The sequence below is a fragment of the Blennius ocellaris genome, assembly GCF_963422515.1.
Source record: "Blennius ocellaris genome assembly, chromosome: 20".
NCBI lineage: Eukaryota > Metazoa > Chordata > Actinopteri > Blenniiformes > Blenniidae > Blennius > Blennius ocellaris.
In genome coordinates this window covers 9,461,510-9,473,968 of record NC_137669.1, presented here as the reverse complement: position 1 = coordinate 9,473,968, position 12,459 = coordinate 9,461,510, and the positions used below count along the sequence as shown (strand labels likewise).

The following is a 12,459-nucleotide window of genomic DNA, read 5'->3' as shown; positions in this document are numbered from 1 at the left end:
ACCAGGGGGCGCTGTTTGGCGACAACGCCGGAAATCTCCCATCAGGATTCAATGTAAAAATGTAGAATGAAAAAAATGTTACTCTGTCGCTTTAACTCGTCATTCTGGGGACTTGTTTTGGAATTTTCCCCACATATGTTACATCCTCTTGTTCGGCAGGGTCTCGCGGTCGTGGCGATGCCCTCGGTTTGTGGCTGAGAGTCACGGTTTGCAAACAGTTAAGAGTAGTTCGGGGAGTTTAAAATCGTTGATTTTGGGGGAGAATTTTCGGTTTCCCCATGTTAATGGATGACAGGAGCCAAAAAGGCGATTAGGGGGTGGGGAGCTTGGACGGCTAATAAAAATTAAACTGGACTAGGTAAGAAAAATTCCCTCTAAATATTTGTAGTAAACAATCTCCTCTATTTTTGTATATCTTAATTTAACCGATCCGACCTTCGCCCTATGATGGTTTAGATTTTCCGTTTCGGCCTTTTTTTGCCTTTTTTGGGTGAACACCTTACTTTGAAAGGCAAATAGCGGCCTTCCTGTTGGAGTTAGGTCAAAAGTTAGAGCGCGTGAGTCGTAGGGCTCGAGTAGACGAACAAATTTCGTATTCGCGACATTTCTGTACGACATTCCTATGGACCGTGGTGGGCGATTAAAATATTGTAGGTGGCGCTAGAGAGCCATTTTTGGACTTTCCTGGAATGTTGTGACATGGTCACCGGCTCTATGCGATTTTTCACGAGTCGTCCAAATTTGGTGAGTTTTTGAGCGTGTTTAGGGGGTCAAATATGAGCGTAATGGAGAAAAAAAATAAATATAGTATAATAATAATAAACATTCGAAATACAATATAGAATTTCGCCACCAGGTAGTGGCCGACGCCCCCTTCGGGGGCGTCGGCCACTCTGAGAGGGTCAGGAGAGGGCCTGGATGAGTGCGGGCCCTCCTTCGGAGGGCCCGCACTTTTGGCGACGACGAAATCCAAAAGAGACCTGCCGTTGGCTGGGCCTAGGGCCCACCCGTTGGCGAGGTCCCTAATAAACACCTCCAAGATGTTGTAGGTCTCCTTAGTGCCTATCCAGCCACAGCAGAGAGGGGAGGCATGTATAAATCAAATGGCAAAGTGATATTTATTCGCCTCCCAAACTATTTACTTACTGACAATAAAGGTGGAATTTATGTGGCTGTTAAGACGAGTGTTTCTGAATGGTCAGGGGCTGCAACCGAGGCCATTTTATGAATTAGCTGCAATAAAACCCAGTGATAAAACAATATGGAAGCTGTGGTCTGAGCAGTCAATCATAGGTAAGTATGATAAGTAAGTTCATTAATTTTAATGGAGTAAATTTTTCTCTGTGATGCAGCAGCCGGTCCGAACATAATCTGTGTCTCGTCTTAATACAAGCGCCTGAAATTCGACAGAGAGGAAAGCGCGTCTTCTCTCGCTCTCGGGTTAAGCCATGAATCAAACAGTGAGAGGTGGAGGTGGGGTTAGAGGAGATGGAGAGAGGTTAAAGGGTGGAGAGGCACAGGGTAAAGAGAGGGTAAAGACCTTGAATGCCTGGGAAAAGAAAGAAAGAAAGAAATGAAAAAAGGAGGTCTGGACAAAATGATGTCACTACAGGTTTTAGTGAGGATCTCCCAACTGGAAGGGGAGAGGGAGAGAGGGGATGGGGGAGGAGGAAGGAGGAAGGAGGAAGGAAACACAAGGAAAAAGTTAGAGAAGGGGGAGACAGAGAGAGAGAGAGAGAGAGAGAGAGAGAGAGAGAGAGAGAGAGAGAGAGAGAGAGACTTGAGATTTTGGTTGTGCAGCTGGAGACAGAAAGAGGGAGGGGAAAAGTTGGACAAGGGGAAACGTTGCAACTTTTTTCTCCCTTTCTTTCTCTGTGGAAGGATACTCAAGAAAGGGGAAAAAAAACTCAGGGGGGAGAACCAAGAAAAACCCCAAACTGGATTACATTTGGTTGCATCTGCCTGCTTGATTTCTCTCCTGGACCTCCTTTAGGCACGTTTTTTATGAATGGATTAATACGCTGGTGAAATTGCGGATCTGCCTGAAGTTGAAGGTATGACTTTTACACACTCTTTTGAAAAAAAAAAAAAAAAAAAAAAAAAAAAGTTTGCACATGAAACACACTTTTATAATGTTTTCATGTTTGCACTGCATGCGTAACACTCGTGCGTAAATGTGAGTGTGCAGCGTGTCAAAAAAGTGTGATCAAACTTGATTTGGGGGAGTTTGTGGCCACGACTGGTTTGATGCAGTAGTCCGCATCACATGGGGATATTCATGCAGCAGATGACCAAATAAATACCAACAAGAGTCACTGTGAAGTGAACTTGCTTTAAGAAACTCGCTCTGTCCCAGCGGAGATCATTAAATTTCTCTGCTCAGCCATCGTGACACATGGTAGTTGTAGTCTTTTATTGAATCCTTAGAGAAACTTTTCAAACCCACGACTGGTTGGGTTAGCTGCTGGCAAAAGTGATGCACATTTCTTTTCTTCCTTTTTCCATTTTCCTTTCTGAGCCAGGCTTGAACGCATCACACAGACGCTGTTGTTACTGTAAATATGTGTGGCTTGCATCCAGCCCCTGTGGCATGGAAAAGCTTCATCATCACAGCAAGCTTTCTCTCTCTCTCTCTCTCTCTCTCTCTCTCTCTCTCTCTCTCTCTCTCTCTCTCTCTCTCTCTCTCTCTCTCTCTTTTCTTTATTAGTCATCTTCGCAAAGCTCGATACAGATCAAACTAATAACTTCCAAACTCCACCTGGGAAAAAGAAAAAAGAAGCTGCAGAGGAGGAAGTCTCCACATCTGTTCTCCTCATTACTCAGCCTCCCCTTGTCTGGTGGTTTTTTTCCCTTCCTTTTACATCCTGCTTGTGGACCCTTTAACCTCCCACCACTACAGATCAGTTCCAAACATGTAGATGCTTTTTTGCATTTTGTTACACATTTCATCCTCACTATCAGAGGAACTAATTCTGACCAAGCAAGTCTACTCTGAGAACCATGATGGCTAATTCAATGATTGATACCTTGTCCAAGAATGATTTGGTGGTTAGTATTCTTGCAAACATTCCTGATTCAAGTTGGAGTTTGGGGCCTTTTCACGTGGAGTTGGCATGTTCTCCCTGTGTGTAAGTTGTCTTCACATACTCTGATTTCCTCCCATAGTCCTAAAAACATGCATTTGGGACAAATTCAGGACTAAAAATCTAAAATGTGTGACTGTGTGTGGGTATCTGTCTCTCTGTGTTTTGCCCCTGATGGACTTGCCTTTGACCATCGTCAGCGAAGCACCCTGTGCACCTAAGTTGGATAAAATCACTTAGAAAATGAATGGATGGATATTGCAAAGCTTGTTTTCATGCTGCAGTATCTCCATCTACACTCTTCACTTCCCTGCAGAAAAAAACCCTTCTTCTCTCTCCTCAGACTCCGGGGAATGTAGTCTGCTTAATGTTGCAAATTGCTGGCCTTACATTTAACTACACATCAAGTGTTTATTTAGCCGACTGCAGGTTACTGATGCAACATATCGCTGTCGGCCAGGCGTTTTTCATACAATTCCAGCCTTGGGTGAATTGCAACATCCTCTTTAACCGTTCGTTCAGCTCAGCAGAGGAGTGACCACCAGGCCATACAAATTCTAAAGTTAAGCAGAAGAAAACACAGCAGGTCATCCGCCGGCTGAAGTCTGACTCAACAGTGTGGGCTCAGGGCCTCTGCATCATTTCCATTGAACGCAAGCGTTCCATGGGATTGTAACTTTCAGATAGTGCTGAGCTGACATGTAGAGAGAGTTGTTTTCATCTAACACTCCCTCCTATTGCTGGCCAGATTCCTCACCCACAAATATTCAAGGCCTTGAACACTGCCCAGAATGTAAGACTAGTAAAAACTTGCCCATCTCTCCAGAGTGTCATACAGACTTGGCTATTACCTTTGCTAACGTTAGAGTTTCTAATGCTCCTCGTCACTGGATGTCTAGAGAGTATATCAAAGCCTTCAGGCGTATTTTAGTCATATTATGCACTTGGAGTCCCCTGCTGTGACAGGTCTGCTACGGGCCCTTTTGATTGGCTTGAAGTATGTGCAACGTTTTGGGTTTTCAGAAGAGTGTTTGTGTTCACATCGATGTTCATTTCTCATAAAAACAACTTTATGATTGTCTGACGGGCATCTGACAGCATACTGACAGATGGCAAGATCAATAGTTTATTTTTCATGCTTACAGCGTGTTGGAGTGGAATTAAATATCAGTGTTTTAGCTTTACTCCGCCTGTATTTTGGCCATTTCCTCAGTCATTCCGCAGCTAGATTGGATTGGCACAACAGCTATTGTGCACAGACATTTGTGGGTCTCAGAGAATGAGTGGTAATGCATTTGTAAGCACCTCATGCAGGTCAGAGACGTCACTTATGGTTGATAGCTTGATGGTAATTGCAAATAATTTGGCTCGAGTATTAATGGCTCTTAGGAAAGGCACCCCACAGACTTTGATGATCACTTTCCGTTTTTGCTTCAGGATCAGGTGTATTTGTCTTTAATGCAAGAGAACAAAATGATCATACCTTGCCAACATCTGCATATTAGCTCTGTCACTGTGAGCACATTAGTAAACTAATGTTTAGTATTTTGTTCCAAACATCAACGATCCAAAATAAATCCTTACAGCTGTTGCCTCTTGGTCTTGCTCCTAAATTCTACCAGGAATGCAGGGATATCAGAAGTGCAGCATTTATTTCAGGTCTTGCACGATAAAAATGAATCCAAACATTTAACACAGTGGATTTGCAGCATTTTAAAAAAGATAATTTTTCCTCACGACTGCCCACTTGATTGTTGGCTTCTGGTTATCTAAAATATCCCCAGTGTCATGTATCTGCCAGAGCGTCCTTGTATTTATCCTTTAGTGTGTCCCTTTTGCTTTCTGTAGACCAGCCGCTGCACTGTATACGAATGTGCCTGTATGTCAATGAAAGTACTCACCCATGCATACCAACCTTTTAATATGCAGGGCCTCGCTTTCATGACTGAATTTCATCCAAGTTTTACTGCACTTCCCCACACCTTCTCTGCTCAGAGAGGACTCTCTGGAGGATTCTGTCAGGGTCACAACCCAGCAGACCAATCAGCAGGCTGTTTCTCACAGCCCGGCAGCGAAACCACTCTCAGGGTGTGTGTTTGTGTTTTGTGCGATAGCGCAGAGTAGATTGGAAGCAGATAGCCGGTGAATGAGCTGCCTATCAATCTTCCTCTTGCAGGATGCCATACGAGACAGCTGAAGAGGCAGCAAACGCTCATAATACGTGACTGACACATTTACCTCAAGTCCTTCCATTTAAATAGAGGCAAAGAATTATAAACATTGGGCTTGCTGGTTCACTGTTATTTAATCATTCATGCCACGGCGGCTAATAAGCAATCCTCTTGTCAGGCCATCATGAGGACATGTTTCATTTAACTCCGTCAGAGTGTGTTTCCCTGAACAGGCTTGTGTTGGGGCTGTTGTTCCAGCTGTAAGTGCGGACAATGATGACGAAATGTACGAAAGCTAAAACACTGAAAAACCATGAGGCACAAATTGCCTCCATTGTTATGTAGGACAGTATCAGTTCCTCTTTTGTCTGTATATTCAAACCCTTGAAAAGCACTGGAGCTGAGCGCTTTCGTAGAAAAACCCCCCCCAAAAAAACCCATAGAAGATCTGGACACAGAGGCCAAATTACATCTACAACCATCAGATAGCTCAGTATCTTCAAGGGAGACATTGTTGTGAAAAAAAAATATCTTGGCTGAGCAAGCTGAGAACAAGAATGCGTGCTCTGCAGCAATTGTGTATGCTGGTCATCACTTCACTTTTAGGGCTGGAAGACTTTCAACTTTTGTCATTGTTTTCCTTCCTGTATTGGCTCCATGTGCAGTGACCAGATCACTCACGGGTCTGTTTACCGGGCTCACAGCCAGCCCAGCAGCCAAACCCACTGGCCTAACCCCGTCCTGGCTTTATCTGCTGTTGCATGCTGTGGAGGCAGTGCACAGACACAAGCAGAAAGACAGACAACCCATGGTAACACATAGTAAGAGGCCTATTAAATTATTTTGGATTATGGCTAGATGATAATAGTAACAAGCTGTATCTTTTCCCTCAGCCTGTGTTCTCTGGACTGTGATACGTTTTGTATCATGTACAGCAAGCGTTATTATTATTTGGATCATGTGGCATGAAGCCTATAATAATGGGTGCGCTGCTCAAACAGACCCGTTGAAGGTTTTGATTAATCTTCCACCCACAGGAAGAGAAAACTTGTTTTTTAAACACGTTTCCTCTGGCTATGGAGCTCACAGCTCCTTTCACCAATGGCCAGCAATAGTACACGTAAAAAGTCTGAGCCATGGCCTGATTACCCAAGATCTTGCAAATGGCTTTGATGAAACAGTAACTTGGAGGTTTAAAGGAAAGGGAAGGGAAAAAGAAGATGAGGGAAGCAGCTTCATGTTGACTCAGCAGGATACAAAATTGAATACATAATTCACCATGTGTGGTACATCAAGCTGTCTGCGCTAGTCCAAATCATAATTTGAAGCAATGTCCTCCACTGCATTGTCTGTTAGCGGCTTGCTGCAGACAGTCAGGTCAGGTTAGATGATGCCGTATCTGCAATCGCGCTGCAGTGCCACATTGTGTACCCCTGGGGGGAGCGTGGGGTTGACTTCTTGTGGAAGACCGGACAGGTGTGTGTACAGATCTACAATCAGCCAGCCCACTTGCCTCGAGGGCAGCGCCACAGAGTTATGGGGTCTTCACACATGCTGAGGCCAAGTCCAGGTCAGATAGGATGTGTTTATGCAAGTCCGAGTGGGCGCTGGCAGCGTGTTGACGTGTGCACATTCTTTTGTGTGTGTGGGAATGAGGGGTTGTTGTAAGGGAGAGGGATTTAGGAGGCTAAATATGTCTGTGTGTGTGTGTGTGTGTGTGTGTGTGTGTGTGTGTGTGTGTGTGTGTGTGTGTGTGTGTGTGTGTGTGTGTGTGTGTGTGTGCTTACTTGCTTGCTTGCTTGCTTGCTTGTTGTGCCACGTGGAAGCATCTGGTACAACACAGCCATGGGTCTAATGGAATAGTCTCCAGATGTGTTTGTGTGTTTTGGCTCTACTGTCTGACTCTGGACAGACGAGCCTGCATTTTACTTTCATGTGTGTCCGTTGTTTAATTGTTCTGCAGACTTTGCTTTTGGCAAAATGCTTGCTATTAATGGTGACTTTAAGGAAGCCTGTCTTATGCTCAGTTATTTTTATGTATGTGCATTAAATGTGTGTGTGTGTGTGTGTGTGTGTGTGTGTGTGTGTGTGTGTGTGTGTGTGTGTGTGTGTGTGTGTGTGTGTGTGTGTGTGTGTGTGTGTGTGTGTAGCAGCTGCCCAGTCAAAGGCCAACCAGATGGACAGGATAATGACTATGATCAGACTTTATAGAGTTACACTCCTTAATGAGGGACATTCTGGTTAATTCATATGCCACGAACAAAGCCCGCATCATACCACATAATTAACACATCAACTGTGACTGACTCATAAATATACATCATTGTCTATTTAGGAGTCAAGCATAATATGCAGCTGTCGAGTGAGCGAACAGACTGGGTGGCATGCTGACAGAATGAAAGATTTGACTTTTTTGACTTTCCCCCCTTTTTTTATTTGCCCATCCATCAGCTGGTGTCTTAGGTGAGGTGAATTGAGGCGGTGTTTAGAGAGGGGTGGAACCATGTGGCTGCTCTGCACCTCTCTGACTCTGCTGGCCCTCGGCTTCGGATCATGTGACTCGCTGGCGTCGGAGCAAGGTGAGTCATCTCAATTTGAAATGCAAACTTATGTTGTCGTTTTGTGTATGTGTACTTAAAAAATATTAGATTTAAAAAAAAAAATGCCATGCTTTAGGACAACAATTTGTTTAAACCAAGAGTTTGGATCTTTATGGATTTTGTTTGTGAAGCTTGAAATAATCCCCAAAACTGTTATCAGCATGAGTGAAAACAGAAGTAACGTCATCTCAAAGCAATATGCTCCTTCTGCTTCAAGAAATCTGTTTATATATCCCTCAACACTCCCACTTAGAGTGAATATTAACCATGAATAGGACGGGTCAAATGTAGAAGGAAGTTAACAGATTTAACCCTTGTGTGTCCCATCTTGTAATTCTAATTTCTACCACAAGATCGTATCATGAGTTGCTGCAACGTCTTGATGAAATAGTACCATTAACAAAGGCTGAAGCTCTTTACAAACTAAAATGAAATAGTTGAAGCACTGTACTGAAAACCAAATAGATAAAACAGAAACCTATCACTGTCATCTATCACAGAAAATAATTGTTAATTAAATCTTTCATATTTTTCAGCTTGGGAATAAGAAAAGATTACCCAAAAACTTGAAAGCTTTAGATCAGGGATGGCTACTTTAAATCAAACCAAACTGTTACCAGCATGAGAGCATGTTGAAATCAGGGGTGGCAAGTAAAAGTCCAGTGGGCCAAAACTTGCCACCATTAGGCACCGATCTGGCATGTCAAACCACTAAGCAAGTTTTTAAATATTCTAAGAAAACACTGATTATTTTTAGAAAATTTCCAAAGAGTAACAGACACAACACAACACTGAGACCCAAAGCCATGCTGCCATGCCAAATTTGTAAAAACAAGCATAGTACAACAGCTGTAGGAGAGATTTTTGGACATTTCATTGTATTTTGTGGTGGAAGATATCATTAAAGTTATCTTTATGTTCAGATTGTACTCATTTTCGAGAGTAATTGTTTGGTCTTTGGAAAATATAGACATTTTCATTAGGTCTACTCTGTGCCACAACAAAAAAGGAAAACCTCACTAAGCATGCTGACTTGTTTTCTAACTTTATCTTGAGATTTATTGGACATATGTGAGAGTAGCATTGATCTTCTCAACTTGCCCTGCACAAGAAAGTTAATAGGCACCCCTGCCAAGACATGAAATAGTGTTAAGACCTACAAACGTGACACTGAATGATGAAGAAAAACGTCATCACATTCGTGATGACTGCAGAGATCTCTCCCACTCTACACCTCTACAACTTTGTCAAACATTATGGCATCCTACCTCAAAACGTAAAGCAAAAAAAATCTTCGTCACTCCAACATTCCCTGCATTTTTTTAAGGCTTCAACTCAAGCAATACTCTTGAAAGTTACTGAGAGAAGTTGTAAGCCTGGCCAACCTGTCTCCCTTCGAAACCTCACTGAATTTGATGTAGCCGTGTACGTGCCCTGTATTTGTGATGCGGCTTTCTCAAGCTACAGTGAAAACAGTGTAATTACAGCTTATGTGCCTTCATAGCCTGTAACCATTGGCGGAATTGTGGTTCGACTGTGGCAACTAGGCGTGTGCGTTTACCATGTGTGGTTGTGTTTCTCTTCGGGAACCATCAATTTTTCTACAGTTGTGTATTTTGCATTGGGGACAATTTGTTTGACTGATGTCTGTATCTACGTGGAAATGCTTGTGCGTATGCGTCTGTGTGCTGTTGTAACAGCGACGACTGAAAAAGAAATCCCAGGAATCAAAAAGGCAGAGAGGAGATGAAAGATCTCTTTCATTGTCTTGTATATTTATTTATTTACTTCTGAACTGTCGCACTCCTTCCTCACTCTGTTGGTGTGTTCTCAAGGGTCGGATCTGTAATATCAATTTGTCGGGGGGGGGGTTGAGCAATCCTCCACAGCTTGTGGAGCACTGAAGGGAGCTTTAAGGAAAAAGACGTGAGATGGGGAAGGGTGTCTCCCTCGGGAGACCCGAGTCTGAGCATTTCAGATGAGACCAAGTCAGCTTGCAGCTCCCCCGAGTCCTCTCCTCCAGTGGTTGGAAGAAAGTGCTTTCTCAAGTGCAGCTATAACACCTTGTTGCAGCAAGAACCACACACACACATGCACACAGAGGCATTTATGCACACGTACACACTATACTGTTCCTCCGACTCATCCAAATCACTACTTACTGGTAATTTGCTGACATTACCGCAGGAAAGCAGGCTTAAGTAAAACTGGTGTTGAAGGAGTCGAGCCGGGTGATTGCGCTGCAGTTCTGTACAGCATCAGGCTGGAAGACTAGTCCCAATAGTTAAATTAAATCGCTGAAATTCTCTGCCTTTGGTGAAGTGTTGCTGATATGGGGTTTTCTGCTCCACGGACCCTCTGCAGTCTGAAGTTAGAGTTATGTATTGATTTGTTTTCACCCAGTTTTTTTAGGGCTGTGCCTGAGCTGAGTTGAACATTCTCTCGTGCGAACGAGTTAGTGCTGTAATATACCCATTTGCGCAGAAATTAGAAATGAAAAGAAGCTCAATAGACATTGATTACATGGCTGGGCTGAGTGTAGAGCTGGTTTGTTACGATATAGACAAATGCTAAATGACTAAAGCTGACAATTGGCCCACAACTGATATTGCTTTCTTTGTGTGTTTTGTGTCGAAGGGGAGAATGATGTCCCATTGATTTGAGTAGAAGTAGTTTAAAAAAAGACTTGCTCAGTTTTAACAGAGAAAAACAAAAATAATCATAAAACAAAATCCTAAAACCGAGAGCGTACCGACTGTTTTCAATGTGTTATTGATCTTAAATGGTGCATCCTTAGGCTGAAAAGAAATATAACTTTGATCCCTCAATTAGTCTGTTAGCCTTAAAAAAAAGTATTTAGACAAACCTCTTATCAGGGTTGCTGCTTTGTAATTTGCAGCGTAAATCCAGACATTAGCTTCCATGCTCCCGTCCAGATGAGGCTGAAGCCTCTGTGGAATAGCTAGTTAAAAGTGCTTAAGTATCACAGAAAAATCTGGAGAGTGTCACCACCTTTAGAATCTGTACCAGAGAACTAGCAGCGCGTCGGCTACAGGAAAGACCCAGCAGAACCTTTTAAAGATCGGAAAATAATATCGACTCATGGGGATCTTTATAGACATATAGTCTCTGATATCATTTTCACCCTGAAACTGACTTGTTAAGTCAATTTTTGTCAGTTACACTACTCAGTTACATCATAAGCGTCACTCATAATTTATGTGTTTATGTGCCTTTTTTGCTGAAATTCCAACACAATCTACTCGCTCCTTGGTTGTGGTCATGTTTCTGTTGACCACAGTTTGGCTTACTTTATAATAATGTTTTGATGTCTGATATTCATACAACTGCGTATCAAAGTCCGACACAAAAACAACCGAGGAAAGGGATGGGTTGGTGCGTTATAATTGGTGGTAAACTGGCATTAGTGCCGTACTTCCATTTGGTCTGAACAGTACTCACTCCAGAAGCTCGAAAGATCACGGGGACTACAAACCCAGAGACCAACATGTTCACAAGCTGGTGTTTGCTGAGAGTTTTTTTTTTTAAAGAAAGAAAGAAATCTATTCCAAGTAGCTTTCTTTGGGGGAAAAAAAAAAGAAAAATAACAATTCACTTAAGGGAAAAAAAAAAAAACCCAAACAACTTTAGTGCTGTCACAAAACAAACAAGCATTTGTCAGTGTGGGAGTATAGTAGCCCTCGCACTGATAGATGTTCCTGACAGACAAAAGCTTTCTCGCCATTCCTCAGCATAATCACTTTATTTTCAAAGTTGTCCCAAAAGCTACATGTCTTCTCGCTGGGTAACTGTGTTTGTCCTATAATGACATCTGTAGCACATTGAGTTGGTGAATATCTATATATTCACTAAGCCATAAAAAAAAGTGTTTTTAGTAAAGGCAATCATGTCAGAGGAGAGAAAGAAATGTCATATTTCATTTTTGAACCCTGGTTGTGCTTCAGTGTGGAATATCCCAAATCCTCACAGTGTACAGATTCAGACCCACAACATCAGATTTTTAGTCTCAATGTGAAAGAGGCACATGTGGCCATGACTTTCACCTTGTGGCTCCTGTAGGTATAGTCATCCATTGAAGCAAAGGAATAATTACTTTATTCTTTATTATCATCATTCCATGATAAATGTTAGTCTGATATCTATATGAGGTGTTCACTAACTCTATGATAATACCAGCGTGCTATTAACCTCTGTGCATGGAATTAATGGTAAATCAATACTTTGTTGAACTAAAACAAGACAAAGATTTAGAGTTCTAGTTATTTATAGATTATAGTGCTATTATTTGCTGGTCCGGCACACTTGAGATCAATTTGCGCTGCATGTGGCTGAAGTAGAATTAGTTTGACACCCTTGTTTTAAGGCTTCAATAATGGGTGCTCAACCATCATGTCTCTCCTTTATAGAGGGCTGTAAATGAGCCATAAACATTCAAACTTGTCACATGCATGAAAACTCTAAAACCCCATTAGTTCAGTATTGACAGATTCAGTAGAGGATCTCAAGTCAATATTGTTTGAGGCATGAAATTGACCAGTTGGTGACACATGTAGGCACATCACTACTTAAGAATACTGGAAACAA

At 42.4% G+C, this 12,459-nt stretch overlaps 1 protein-coding gene across 3 annotated transcripts in view; it reads left to right on the top strand.

Moving 5' to 3' along the window:
• The first annotated feature begins 1,779 nt into the window (after nt 1-1,779).
• Nucleotides 1,780-12,459, top strand: part of col16a1 (collagen, type XVI, alpha 1) — a 79,569-nt gene continuing 68,889 nt past the window's right edge. For all 3 annotated transcript variants that reach the window (XM_080515982.1, XM_080515983.1, XM_080515981.1), the window contains exons 1-2: nt 1,780-2,054; nt 7,706-7,833. In XM_080515982.1, the coding sequence (XP_080372108.1) occupies nt 7,758-7,833 (76 nt within the window). In that variant the 5' untranslated portion in view covers nt 1,780-2,054; nt 7,706-7,757. The remainder of the gene's footprint in view (nt 2,055-7,705; nt 7,834-12,459) is intronic.